The following is a 14,942-nucleotide window of genomic DNA, read 5'->3' on the forward strand; positions in this document are numbered from 1 at the left end:
CGACCCAAGACCCTCAGCATCTGTGGCAAAACTGTCCATATCCTGGCTTTTTCTGGAACTCAAGAGGGGCTCTTGGGCAGAACCTCCACGGGTCCCTCTGGGTGAGGCCACAACAAGTGAAAGAAACCAGCTGAATGTGCCTGACAAGTTGACCTAGCCCCTCGCCCTTAACTTCTCAGCTCAGACTCATCCTTTGAGCTACTCGTTAGGGTTGAGAGATGCATTAAGGAGCCATAGTTCTCTTCTGCCTCCATTGACGAATTACCTGAAAAATGGTAGCTCCATGATTAGAAACTAAAGCCAAGCAACTTGGCGTTTGTGAAATATTTAAGATAACTGATTGAAAAATAAACCAGTACTCTCAAATTCAGGTGAAGGGAAATAAAGTTCTGTTATATTACTGTCTCCTTGATAGAACCCAGCTCACATCCCTCAAAGAGTAGCCGTTAACGATAGAAAGTATTTAAAGGGTAAATAGTTCTTAGTTTTGACATTTGGGGGAAAAAAAGTGTCAAAAAGTGATAACAAGGTGAATGTGTGTAATTGAAGTCTTAGCATTGTTGTTTTTTTTAATGAATCATTGTCCTTGATCCTCCCAGAATGACAAGAGTGAGGTTAACATGTTGTTGCTATCAGTTTAAAATACCATTTGCTTCTTCTTGACTCTGTTATGAAAAGATGTAAATACATGAGAGGTTGTTTTTAACATAAACTTCCTTATTCGTTGATTTTTTTTCCGAATTTTGTCTTTTCTTTCTTGAGTATCCTTAAATACTCTTAAAGACGGTCCCACGTTAAGACAGAGTCCCCCTCCTCCGGCATTATTTATGTAGATGCTCAGTAGTTTTTGTGGTAGGTGCTCGAGAGACTGTAAAAGAGAGGAAAGATGCTGCCCTTGTCTCGAGACACTTAGAGTAACATTTACAAGTGTACCTTCCATATGATCTCTGGGTTAACTGGAGGCTAGCTAAGAGAGTTCTGCCAAGAGAACACACTGGTCATAGCAAACACCTTCTTCCAACAACACAAGAGACGACTCTACACATGGACATCACCAGATGGTCAACACCAAAATCAGATTGATTGTATACTTTGTAGCCAAAGGTGGAAAAGCTCTATACAGTCAGTAAAAACAAGACCAGGAGCTGACTGTGGCTCAGATCATGAACTCCTTATTGCCAAATTCAGACTTAAATTGAAGAAAGTAGGGAAAATCACTAGACCATTCAGGTATGACCTAAATCAAATCCCTTATGATTATACAGTGGAAGTGAGAAATAGATTTAAGGCACTAGATCTGATAGACAGAGTGCCTGATGAACTATGGACGGAGGTTCGTGACATTGTACAGGAGACAGGGAGCAAGACCATCCTCAAGAAAAAGAAATGCAAAAAAGCAAAATGGCTGTCTGAGGAGGCCTTACAGATAGCTGTGAAAAGAAGAGAAGCCAAAAGCAAAGGAGAAAAGGAAAAATATACCCATTTGAATGCAGAGTTCCAAAGAATACCAAGGAGAGATACAAAAGCCTTCCTCAGTGATCATTGCAAAGAAATAGAGGAAAACAATAGAAAGGGAAAGACTAGAGATCTCTTCAAGAAAATAAGAGATACCAAGGGAACATTTCATGCAAAGATGGGCTCCATAAAGGACAGAAATGGTATGGACCTAACAGAAGCAGAAGATACTAAGAAGAGGTGGCAAGAATACACAGAAGAACTGTATAAAAAAGATCTTCACAACCCAGATAATCACAATGCTGTGATCACTCACCTAGAGCCAGACATCTTGGAATGTGAAGTCAAGTGGGCCTTAGGAAGCATCACTACAAACAAAGCTAGTGGAGGTGATGGAATTCCAGTTGAGCTAGTTCATATCCTAAAAGATGATGCTGTGAAAGTACTGCACTCAATATGTCAGCAAATTTGGAAAACTCAGCAGTGGCCACAGGACTGGAAAAGGTCAGTTTTCATTCCAGTCTCAAAGAAAAGCAATGCCAAAGACTACCACACAATTACACTCATCTCACACACTAGTAAAGTAATGCTCAAAATTCTCCAAACCAGGCTTCAGCAGTATGTGAACCGTGAACTTCCAGATGTTCAAGCTGGTTTTAGAAAAGGCAGAGGAACCAGAGATCAAATTGCCAACATCTGCTGGATCATCGAAAAAGCAAGAGAGTTCCAGAAAAACATCTATTTCTGCTTTATTGACTATGCCAAAGCCTTTGACTGTGTGAATCACAACAAACTTTGGGAAATTCTGAAAGATATGGGAATACCAAACCATCTGACCTGTCTCTTGAGAAACCTGTATGCAGGTCAGGAAGCAACAGTTAGAACTGGACATGGAACAACAGACTGGTTCCAAATAGGAAAAGGAGTACGTCAAGGCTGTATATCGTCACCCTGCTTATTTAACTTCTATGCAGAGTACATCATGAGAAACGCTGGGCTGGAAGAAGCACAAGCTGGAATCAAGATTGTCGGGAGAAATATCAATTACCTCAGATATGCAGATGAGACCACCCTTATGGCAGAAAGTGAAGAAGAACTAAAGAGCCTCGTGGTGAAAATGAAAGAGGAGAGTGAAAAAGTTGGCTTAAAGCTCAACATTCAGAAAAAGAAGATCATGGCATCTGGCCCCATCACTTCATGGGAAATAGATGGGGAAACAGTGGTTGACTTTATTTGGGGGGGCTCCAAAATCACTGCAGATGGTGATTGCAGCCATGAAATTAAAAGACGCTTACTCCCTGGCAGGAAAGTTATGACCAACCTAGACAGCATATTAAAAAGCAGAGACATTACTTTGTCACCAAAGTCCGTCTAGTCAAGGCTGTGGTTTTTCCAGTAGTCATGTATGGATATGAGAGTTAGACTGTAAAGAAAGCTAAGCACAGAAGAATTGATGCATTTGAACTGTGGTGTTGGAGAAGACTCTCGAGAATCCCTTGGACTATAAGGAGATCCAACCAGTCCATCCTAAGGGAGATCAGTGTTGAGTGTTCATTAGACTGATACTGAAGCTGAAACTCCAGTACTTTGGCCAGCTGATGCAAAGAACTGACTCATTGGAAAAGACCCTGATGCTGGAAAAGATTGAGGGCAGGAGGAGAAGAGGACAACAGAGGATGAGATGGTTGGATGGCATCACCAACTCAATGGACATGAGTTTGGGTAAACTCCAGGAGTTGGTGTTGGACAGGGAAGCCTTGCGTGCTGTGATTCATGGGGTCGCAAAGAGTCAGACATGACTGAGTGATTGAACTGAACTGAACTGAATTGAGACACTATATAAATATTATTTGTTAGTAACATTAAGATAGTTGGATTTAACAAAACCTTTTTATGCTTAATTTTTCAATTGGATGTGCTGTATTTTCTTTATTTATAGCGAAGGACAGTGTATCCTGGTGGGCTGCATGCAGCCCATGGTGTCACAAAGAGTCTGACACAGCTTAGCAGCTGAACAATGACAACAATTTTCTTTATTTAAATATCAGAGTCATGTGATTTTAATGCATTAAGAAAAAGTAATTTTTCTAAACCAAGAAAAAGGGAAATGATTTTTTTTCTGATGTGAACAAAAACTTTAGGAATTTCAGTGAGAGATATTTAAGATAGGAAATATAGTCCCTCTATTATGAAAACGAAGACTAGTCTGAGAAAGAATGTGCATCCCTCATTAAGTCTAATACTAGTCTGACGTAGGACTGTAGAAACATTTGCCAGCTTTTCTACTTCTGCTGTGAAGTTTCTGGATTCTCAGTCCTTCACAGCCCACCCCTACTGTCTTTCAGCCAGCACCTTTGTCAGTTCACGCATTCCAGATGTCACCCCAAACCTTACTATCTTAAAATAAATCTATTCATTATCGCACTTCTCTTGCTTTTAGATTTTTTTTTCTTCTTAACCAAGGATTTTTTATATTACCCCCAAACTCAAAATTAACAAATAATGAAATTTTATCATTATTGATCTTTTTCTTTCCTAATGAAAAGGGGGACATACTTCCCAAGTTTGCCTCTCTTGAGCCCTCCCCAAGCTTAGAAAGGGACTCTTGGCTTCATGCTTAATGGGACGCACAGATGAAGTCAGACGGGGCATTTAGACTCATGGAGTCAGTGCTGGGACTTAACGAAAGTAAAATAAACGTGGACTTGACAAATATTGACTTCCTCTCTTCCATCCATTTATTTCCTTCCTTCTAGTCAGCCAGCAGTTATCAGCTGTCTGCTCTGCCTGCTCTAACCCTGGGCTGGGTTCTTAAAATACAGAGATAAGTGAGGCAACGATTCCTGCCCTCGCTTGGTGCAGAGCCTGGTGCAGGGGCCCTGGCAGAGGGACAGCTCTGGTCAGCTGCATCCAAGTCTCCCGATGCTGCTGAAGGAATGCCAGTGTGTGTGTGTGTGTGTGTGTGTGTGTGTGTGTGTGTGTGTGGTGGGGGCGTGGTGGGCAATGCTGTCTATAAAGAGGCAGCCTGGTGAAAAGCACATCAGATTTGGGGAGCACAGGTGGGTGAAGTTGGAGTGGGACTTGACAGGTGGGGCAGGGGCCCCAGGTAGGGAATAAACAGGAAGGCATCCCAACGCCCTCAGCGGGGCACGGACCTCTGCTTCTAGGCTGTTCTTCAGTCACTCAGTCGTGTCCAACTCTTTGCAACCCATGGACTGCAGCACGCCAGGCTTTCCCGTCCATCACCAACTCCCAGAGCTTGCTCAAACTCATGTCCATTGAGTCAGTGATGCCATCCAACCATCTCATGCTCTGTCATCCCCTTCTCCTCCTCTCTTCAATCTTGCCCACCATCAGAGTCTTTTCCAGTGAGTCAGTTCTTTGCAATAGGTGGCCAAAGTATTGGAGCTTCAGTTTCAGCATCAGTCCTTCCAATGAATATTCAGGGTTGATTTTCTCTAGGATTGATTGGTTTGATCTCCTTGCTCTCCACGGGACTCTCAGGAGTCTTCTCCAGCACCATAATTTGGAAGCATCACTTCTTCGGCGCTCAGCCTTCTTTATGGTCTAACTCTCACATCCATAAACAAGTACTGGAAAAACCATAGCTTTGACTATATGGACTTTAGGCATTAGGAAACCAAGCAGGATTTTAAACAAGGAATCACATTGTTGGGTTTCCTCGGAGGATGGATTAGACATGGAGGAAGGGGCTTATTATGATCATAACCACATATGTAATTTCTTCCATCCCTGCCTGGGGAACATAGTGCAGCCCCAGTGCTTATGAGACTCTTGCCAGACGAGATACGGTAGTACTTAGCATGTTTATAATAGGTGAGACTGGAATGGAGTTGTGTGGGTTCCATTCATATCCTCTGAAATACCCATTGGCCCCGGTAGAGAGAGATATCACACAGACACTCAGTCTCAGTGAATAAGGAGCCAAATCTCTTCAGTGTGAGAGGATCTCAATCTCAGGAAGTCTTTCCTCATCTCTGGGATCCTTACCACTGCCTCCGAAAAGCCCAGCTAAACTCCACAGAGCTCATTATGAAAACAGCCCCTCACGTAGTGCTCCTGCCCTGAGTGTCTGAACCCGCAGTGAGCTGAGTGTTGATCTAGAGACACCCATGCCATCTGGCTCCCTGGCAGATGGTGAACTGCACGGGGGCTGGCACCTTCTCTTCCATGTTCTCTCCTAACATGGAACCTGAGGCCGCAGATGCCCCGGTGGAGGGGATTAGAGGCCTGAATGTGAAGGTGTGGTTGGAGGGCTTCTCCTTCAAAAGAACTCTTGTTTTCACTTAAAAATGTGTTAGAGGGTGGTCCTCCGTCAGCCCTTTCCATCTCTGATCTCTAATACTAGTGTTAGAACACATGATTTGTTAGAGTGAATTACTGGGAAGCAATCAAATAATCAGCCAATTTGAGGGGTGCTGATACTAAAGCTGAAACTCCAGTACTTTGGCCACCTCATGCGAAGAGTTGACTCATTGGAAAAGACTCTGATGCTGGGAGGGATTAAGGGCAGGAGGAGAAGGGGACGACAGAGGATGAGATGGCTGGATGGCATCGCTGACTCAATGGACGTGAGTCTCAGTGAACTCTGGGAGTTGGTGATGGACAGGGAGGCCTGGCGTGCTGCAATTCATGGGGTCGCAAAGAGTCGGACACGACTGAGCGACTGATCTGATCTGAGTCTACTGAATGCTGAAAGATGTAAGCAGAGGAGCCCCCGCAGCCAGTAGTGAGGGTCTTCTCAGGACCAAACCCCAAAGCACACAGGAAAGTGCAAAGATGAGGGGCCGCTGAGCTGCCTGCATTGGGCAGGCACAGAGGAGAACCCGGCCACTCAGCCAGCTGTGTGACCACAGGGGTTCAGCAGCTCCAAGGAGGGGGTGCGGGGGCCAGCTGACAGGGGGCAAGGGCAGCTCTAACCCACAGGGGTCTGGCCCTGAGCTTGCCTTGACAAGCCCAAGAGGGGGCCACCCCTCCTGGCAGGGTGTGCATGTGGCCTGGGACGTGGCCAGCCACCAAGGGCAGCCTGGGGGGAGGGCTGGGACCACCTTTCAGGTGGGCATGACTTTTTGCAAGAGTCAGAATTTGGGAAGTAAGAACCCCAAAACCATTTGTTTTTGACACCCTTAGCTAAAGGGAAGTTAAAACCACAGTCTTACTCAAAACAAGCAGAAGAGTGTTTCAGACTGAGAGGAATTGCTGTAGATGTCATTGGAATGAGCGTGCTGCTTCACTTGGGTCAGAGCGTAGTTGAACTGCAAGTAGAATGTTAAGGTGGGTTTTGATGCCTTTCCTTGAGTAAGAATAACCTTGAGGTAGTTATTGTCCCAACCACAGAGGATTTAAAAAAGAAAAGGGAAAGGAAAGGAACACTGGCCCAGGTTTATCTCCTCTCTCTTCAGTTTCTTTTCTCGCTTGCTGGGGTCTCTCCTTGGGAAGTATGTTCCACCATGTCCTCCTTTACAGCACACGTGTGGATGGCGGTGACGGGACCCCTCCCGTCCCCCAGGCTGGCCTCGTGGGGCCCTGACCAGGAGCAGCTGCTGGAGCCGGAGGTCACCGCGGGGCCCCTGCACTCACGTTTCCCTCTGAGCTGCAATTTCAGTGCCCGCTTCTGCTCCCCGTCCAATTCCTCTGATCATAATGCTGGGAAGTCGCATTTTCAGTCACCAGAAACAGGCCCCGGAGACACTACATTTGAGTCACCTGAGTTTTTTGTGAATAAGTGACGAGGAAAATCGTAGCGTCGTCTCTGGATATTGACCCAGCTCTACCCGGTTTCCAAAAGACATTAGAGGCAAGGATCATTCAGGTTTTTAGACCAGAAACTAAGGGGAACTCTACTCTGATATTTCATGGCAAGAATTTTTAGATGGAAACTTTCCCGCAATCAATGGGCAGGCAGAAGGAAGAAAGGACTCACTGGGCTCTGAAACAGAAAAGGAGCATTGGAGGAGATGTGTTTTAGGAAGTTCCTGTCCTGGGTTTTCGGGACCGCCGCGGCCCCACCAGCCCCGCACTGACTCACGTGCTCTCAACTCTGTCCAATTTCACTTGGGCTGACCATCTTAGTTTTGTTAGGCCAATGCTTATCTATAAGGTTTAAACACTAGAGAAGGAAATGGCAACCCACTCCAGTACTCTTGCCTGGAAAATCCCATGGACATAGGAGCCTGGTAGGCTACAGTCCATGGGGTCGCGGAGAATCGGACACGACTGAGGCACTCCACTTTTCACTTTCATGCATTGGAGAAGGAAATGGCAACCCGCTCCAGTCTTCTTGCCTGGAGAATCCCAGGGAAGGGGGAGCCTGGTGGGCTGCAGTCTGTGGGGTCGCACAGAGTCGGACATGACTGAAGTGACAGCAGCAGCAGCAGCAGCAACCACTAGAAACAGGTGACATGTGTCACTTGCTTCGCTGTTCAGTGTGGCCATACTCAGCCTTGGTGGGAGGTGTGTGTGTGGGGGGCGGGTGCTCAGCTGTGGACCTGGGGTGGAATCTCAGAACCTGAGCCTTTCTCTGGATGGCAGTGACTCAGGGTTCAGGGGGTGGCCCTTCCGCTCCCCTCCAGCCACTCCGAGCTCGCCATGGCACCTCTGAAAACGAGCCTGCCTTTGATCTCATGAAAGACACGCCAGTTCTTTGACCAACAAAGGATATAAAACTAGCAAAGTGGAAGCAGTTAAAGTGAGTGCTGAAAACAAAACCCAAGGGCAGTTCTGTCACCTCAGAGGCCCCGAGGGAGGGATCACACCTGGCCCGGTGGCTTCTCGGTAGCACAGGATGATCACAGGAGGAGATGCTCCTGAGCACCTGCCAGCTGCCGGCCACTGTCCCAGGCCTTTCACACCCGTCTCTCTTACCCCAAAGCGGTGAGGAGCTGGGAGCCCGGCACCCTAGTTCCTGGCCTGGGGTCACTCGGTGACTCCGTGGAGCCCCTCTGCCACCTGGCAGGGTCCCCGCCTCCCAACCCCTGGGGCTGGGATGCCTCTCTCACAGCTGCCGGCTCCCCTGTGGTTTTACTTTGAGGAATCGTGAGCCTCTAGAGAGTCCTGCCCGAGTCTCACTCACCCGACCACAGGCCTGTGTGGCCTCGGCCTTCTCTCGCCACCGCCGATCACGGGAGTCCCTGCGTCACAGGCTAAGTCGGCCTTCACACCCGGACGGTTGTGAAACCCTCGAGGTCTGTGCAAGTCAGGCGCTGGTTAACAAGCAGGACCATGACGATGGTTCTCAGCGTCCACCCCAGGGCTGCGCCGTCTGCTGAGCCCTCGGCCCCTGAGGATGGGCAGCAGCAGGACACCCGGGCTCCTGTGTGGCCATGGGCGCCCCAGCCGGCACTGTCCACTATGGGGTGATGGGGACCCTGTGGGAACCCCTCAGTATCCTCCTTCTGGTCCTCTAATATTTTCCTCGTACCCACCCCGAGCTTGCCGTTTCATTTTTCTGTAGGTGTTTGTAGTTTGGGAAACTAAAGGAAACCCACAAGTGCCCTTTCCTTGTGTTGTTCAGTTTTTAAATACTGCTAACCCAATTTCTGCTTTCTGAGCTTTCTCCTCTGGTCAGAGTACCAGGTCATTCAGCAGTGCAGATTCTCTAATCACACTCGTCTCCTCACCCCCCAAGAAATCCAAAAGACCCCAGAGCCAGCTTTAGGCAAGGGGCTGTGATGGCCAGCCAGCCGCAGCCTGCACAGAGCCGCGGAGACCTGCGAAAAACCCAGCTCGTGATGGCCGGCCAGCGCGGCCTGCACAGAGCCACGGAGACCTGCGAAAAACCCAGCTCGGCTGTCAAAACCAGTGATGGCACATGTGGTCGATGGTGTCTGGGAGAGAACGACCTCAGAGGCAGCCTGGCATGCCCAGAACGGGTCTCTCCTTACCAGGACTTCTCCATCTCGGACGCAGCCCGGCGCATCCCAGACCCCAGCCGCTTTCCCTCTGGCCCCAGTGCCACGCATGCTCTGCTCTGTGTCGGGGGCGACCTGTGCTCAGCATCTCCTTGATTCCAAACCAGATTCAGAGTCGCTGGACAGGAAACTCCAGCAGATGGAAGCTGCGGCCAGCGCCCCCGCCCAGTGCCAGCGCCAGGCGAGGCTCTCGTGTCACCAGCTCCAGGTTATGAATCGTGATTTGCCGAACAGATGAATTTGTTCCTGTCGCTGGGTGCGAAGAAGCAGCCAGGCCTTAAGTCCTAGGGGTGACAGCAAATGTGGTGTTTGCCACGCGATTTGTTCCCCATCGTTGAAATCGGCCAAATCGTCGGCCCCGTGGTGTGTGTCCACGGGTAAGGGACATGGCAGAGAGGGAGCTGCCCACCTCCTCACTGGGCCACGTTCACTCCACTAAAGATCGTGGTCCTTAACCGGAAGTCACGGGAATAAGCATCGTGAAAGGTTATGTTGATCCAGGAGTGGAGACAGCCCGATAGGCCTGCCTGGACCGGCGAGGTGGCTGCGCCCTGTTGACCACGTGTCCAGCACATGTCCTGTGGCCCTTCTCCCCAAGTGACACTCAGTGTGAAAGGCCCCCCAAGGAAAAGGGAAAAGTGTGGATCCTGAGAACGGACATGTCACGTCTGGCAGGAGCCTGAGATAGATGATGGAGCAGACACTCGTGGAAGAAAAGGGCCTTGTGGTCTGAAGGCCCCACACAGCTCCTGTTGACACAGGATGCCACCAAGACACGTGCGCCTCTCGTCCCCTTGAGAGGGATGTTGATGACATCGTGACAGATAATAACACTGAGTCTGAAACTGGTGAAAATGCAAAAAGACTGTTGACTAAGCCTCCTAGGTAGAAAGGGGCGGGCTCTGGTGAGTTCTGGGCTCGCCTCTGATCTTGTCTGCTTGGCGTTTACCTTGAGTGGCTTGTTCATTTGCTAATCAGATGGGGATGATACCCGTTTGAGGGAGCTGACTAACACCGTCAAGGACAGAATTTAAGCTGAGGGCAGTTTCGGTTACTAGACAGTGATCAGAAGTTTGACAGCGCCCAGTCCTAAACCTGGACGAGTGGGTTAAACTCACCCAGAGCCCAGGGGCCTAGCTTGAGCACATTTCGCCCAATTTATCGCAGGCCCAGCATCATTCACCGCCCCAGAATGCTGTCATTACACACTCAGGGCATGTGTGCACGCACACACGTGCACGCCCACTGTGCCAAGGCTGGGAATCACAGGAAGGCGCACTCTGCCCTGGGCACACCATGCCAGCAGCACCATATCCTGCAGCAGTACAAACAGGCAAGCGCTGGGGGGCAGGGACAGGCCGGACAGTGCTGGGCCCTGAGACGCGGGGTTGGCAAAGGCCACCAGGCCCTGATCAGGATAAGGAGGAGCCACCTGCCCGGTCCCAGCCGGGAGGAGCACAGGACAGAGGTTGGCAGGACCACAAGGCACCCACTCTGGGTTCGTCCTCAGCTGGGGGATTCAGGAAAGGCCATGGGGCCCTGAGACCATTGGGACAAAGACGAGTTAACCAGGTGGGAGACACGGAGCCACACAGCCGGAGGGACCAGGAGCGAGAGAGGAGGACACTGGAGGCCTCACGCAGAGAAGGAAACGGGGCATTTCCTGTGGCTTCAAAAGCAGATAAAGGCCTTGGAAGCCCCACGGGTGACAAGTAGTGAGACTCAGATCGGCTCCCTTGAGGAAGAGCCTTCTGTCCCAGCCAGCGAGTGGTGGAGTGTTCCTGAAACTCCAGAAACGGCTGTTCCTACCTGAGGGGAGATGGAAGCAGAGCCCCCTGCCTCTGCCCACACCAGCCATCAGTGCCTCAACCCGAAGGTTGAGCTGGAAATGGGCCACTGGCCTTCTCCCCAAGGTCGACCCTTTGGGGGCGTGTGTGGAGGCGGGGAACCAGAATGAGGTTTCCTTGGAGGGAAGACCCTCACCATGCGCTTTGTTTTTAATCTTGGTCTTAACCCACTGATGAGGGGTCCCAGCCTCAGTTTGAAAAACACCGGCTGGAGCCCCAGCTTCTGAAAAGTGTGCCTCGTTTCCTCCCATCTGGGTTAACCTCTTCCCGAGCCTCTTGATGAGGGTGAAAGAGGAGAGTGTGAAAGCTGGCTTAAAACTCAGCATTCAAAAACTAAGATCATGGTAGCCGGCCCCATCATTTCATGGCAAACAGAAGGGGAAAAAGTGGAAGCAGTGACAGATTTTATTTTCTTGGGTCCAAAATCACTGTTGACGGTGACTACAGCCATGAGAGGTGCTTGCTCCTTGGAAGGAAAGCTATGACAAAACTAGACTGTATTAAAAAGCAGAGACGTCACTTTGCCGACAAGGTCCATCTAGTCAAAGTTACGGTTTTTCCAGTATTCCTGTTCGGATATGAGAGTTGGGCCGTAAAGAAGGCTGAGTGCTGAAGAATTGATGCTTTTGAATTATGGTGCTGGAGAAGACTTTTGAGAGTCCCTTGGACAGCAAGGAAATCCAACCAGACAATCCTAAAGGAAATCAACCCTGAGTATTCATTGGAAGGACTGATGCTGAAGCTCCAATACTTTGGCCACCTGATGTGAAGAGCTGACTTCATTGGAAAAGACCCTAATGCCGGGAAAAATTGAAGGCAAAAGAAGGGGATGGCAGAGGATGAGATGGTTGGAGGCATCACTGACTCGATGGACATGAGTTTGAGCAAACTCTAGGAGAGAGTGGAGGACAGAGAAACCAGATGTGCTGCATGCAGCCCATGGGGTCACAGCTTAGTGACTGAACAACAACAGAAGATTCCCTGAGGGCCCAGGAACCTGGGATCTCAATGGTTCTGGCCCACTCAGCTCTGCACCTCCTTCCCAACTCGCCCCACCCTCCCCACTCACCCCGCCCACACCCTCCTCCGCAGGGGAAGGAGAGGCGGCAGAGCTCTGACCCCTGTGTGCCCCCTGGGCATCGTGTTCAGTCCAAAGGAGGTTAGAAGTGGTGACTAAGTCCCCAGTCCCTTGTCAACTTAAACCTTGTTGAAAATCTCAACATTTGGAAGAGTATCACTTTTCAATATATGTTATTGCAAATGTAGTTTATTTCCAAATAAGTTAAAAAAAAATAAAAAGACCCCTGCGGCTAGTCCAGGGTCCTAGATGTTTTTGTAATACATTTTCATGTGGGAAAACAGGTCACAAGGAATAAACCAATAACCCTGCCATTTCAACCTTGGAGACCGCCTGTATGTAAAAACACAGGAAACCTCTGCATTCACAGCTTCAGGATTTGTGTTTGAAAAAAATGCAAGCCTCCTCCTCCCGATCCTCCATGGCTCTAGCTGCCTCCTCCTCCTCCTCCCGATCCTCCATGGCTCTAGCTGCCTCCTCCTCCTCCTCCCGATCCTCCATGGCTCTAGCTGCCTCCTCCGCGAGGTTGTGCCTGGACTTCCTCCCTTCTGCTGGTGGGGACTCCGGGGGCGTTGCACCTCCTGGGAGAGGCTGTGGGGCAGGCACCCCAAGGCCGTGCTCTGCCTGAGCCATGCCAGGAGCTCCAAGGAGTGTGTACCGTCAGAGTCCACCAGCATCAGGAATAAATCCCCAGTTAAGAACCTGTTCACCTGCCCGGGGAAATGCAGCTAGGATAAGTTATTCTTCAGGAATCCGATTTGACCCTGAAGGCCTGTGCCCGGGGCTGCTGGTACGACCTGCCATCCCCCACCCCCCAAGGCCAGGGCCCACAGCGCAGCCACCCTCTGCTCGTCCTGGCAGGTCACTGACCCTCGGGAGCCCCCATCCTTGTCCTGAAAGTGAGGATTCAGTGAGAAAATACAGTCTGTGGACCGTATATAGTGAGCACCTGAAAACGGGTCCGTTGTCGTTTCATAAACATCAGCTTTCACACTGAAATGAAAGGGTGATTTTTTTTTTTTTTTAACCTGAAAAGCTCACGAGGAGCATTAAAACTCGCATGAGGAACATCGTGGGGCTGGTGGATCGGTGGCAATGCGGTCAGCCTCCTCATCAGACTTCTGGTTTTGTTTCTGTTTTCAGGTCGCCCGGCTCATGGAGATGGGATTTTCCAGGGGCGACGCGTTGGAAGCCCTGAGAGCTTCCAATAATGACCTTAACGTGGCCACCCACTTCCTGCTGCAGCACTGAGGGTCCTGGCCGACGACACAGGGACTGGCGAGCGCTGCCCCCGCCCCCCGCTCAGCCCAGGACGCTGTGCTGTCCTCCTGGGCACAGGGGGTTCCTGCTGCTCCCTCCCTTAATTCCAAGATCAGTTACCATTAAGTATCCAAAATAAGTTTGCCATTAAAATAGCATGCCTTTTCTATCTTTATTTTTTTATGGAGTATTTCCCTTGGTCTGGAGAATCATCACTCATTCCTGATGTGTTTAAAATGCACTCAAATTGCAGATTTCAGGAAGCAGGGGAATAGCGCTACAGATGGGAAATTACTGCTGCTGTAATATTCTTTCTACTGTAACGTATCTTCCTACATTATATCAGATCATTCGTGCCAGAAAGGGGGCTGTTATTCAGACAGCACCTGTCAGATTTTATTTATGGACTTTTTTTCATTGCTTTTTTTTCCCCCCCGTCAAATTTGCTTTCAAACTCCAGTGGCTGTTCAGGGTCCTCACTCCCCGGAGCGAGTAGTTCCTACCTGCAGAGCTGGCCAGGCCCGCCAACGAGGGAGGGAGAGGGAACTTAAACCCCCCTCTGCCCGTTCTACCCAGCTTCAGTCCAGGAGATTTGTCCCAGCTACTCCCCACTTCCATTAAAAAAAAAAAAAAAACAGGAATTATCAGATACCAGCCTGCAGTTCTGGAAGACTCCATGCAACTTCACTGGGGTGAATTTTGCTTAGAATATCCCCAGTTAGCCACTCGGGCTGGGCGTAAAAATGGGGCAAAGAGAAAACAACAAGAAGAGAGGGCTTCCTCGAGGAGTACAGGCCACCCTAGCTGCAGGGCCAGCCCCTCTAGAAGCAGATTCCCACTGGCCCAGGGGTGACCCGATTTCAGCGTCGGGGCAGAGTAGACTGACCCCACCACGGGGAGGAGGGGGAGGCCGGAGCAGACGAGCCTGGAAAGACCTAAAGCAGACGACTGTTAAGATTTAAAGAAACTTGCAGCTATTGTGTTCTGCAAAGCCAGCAGAAGTGTTTCACACTGATGCAAATTTAGACATGCGTGGTACTTAACAATAAAGTTTTCAATGTGTTTTGCTTTTTGGTGTTGTTTTTTGTTGTTGTTGTTAGAGTTAACCTAAATAAAACTTTGTTCTAGGCTGTGCTATTCTTTACCAGCCAATTTTTTTTTTTTTTTTTAACCAGACTGTTCATCTTTCTGGAGAAGATATGGGTCCTTATTTGAAGTGAGAGGAGCTCTTTGGTGCCTGTAAATTAGGACTGGCCCCTGTGAGACCCCATCCTGAGGCTTGCCAGGGCCATCAGGCTGCTCAGAATGGGGGCTGAGGTGACTCTGGGAGCCTAGCTGGTCCCAAGGAGAGGCCACAACTTGATCTGAGTG

The 14,942-nt window shown here is 49.5% G+C and overlaps 1 protein-coding gene across 2 annotated transcripts in view; it reads left to right on the forward strand.

Moving 5' to 3' along the window:
- The window catches only part of UBAC2 (UBA domain containing 2), a 170,476-nt gene extending 155,837 nt beyond the window's left edge, over positions 1-14,639 (forward strand). For both annotated transcript variants that reach the window (XM_070800431.1, XM_019971668.2), the window contains one exon: positions 13,455-14,639. In XM_070800431.1, the coding sequence (XP_070656532.1) occupies positions 13,455-13,562 (108 nt within the window). In that variant the 3' untranslated portion in view covers positions 13,563-14,639. The remainder of the gene's footprint in view (positions 1-13,454) is intronic.
- The last annotated feature ends 303 nt before the right edge of the window (positions 14,640-14,942 follow it).

The sequence above is a fragment of the Bos indicus genome, chromosome 12 (genome assembly GCF_029378745.1).
Source record: "Bos indicus isolate NIAB-ARS_2022 breed Sahiwal x Tharparkar chromosome 12, NIAB-ARS_B.indTharparkar_mat_pri_1.0, whole genome shotgun sequence".
Lineage (NCBI taxonomy): Eukaryota > Metazoa > Chordata > Mammalia > Artiodactyla > Bovidae > Bos > Bos indicus.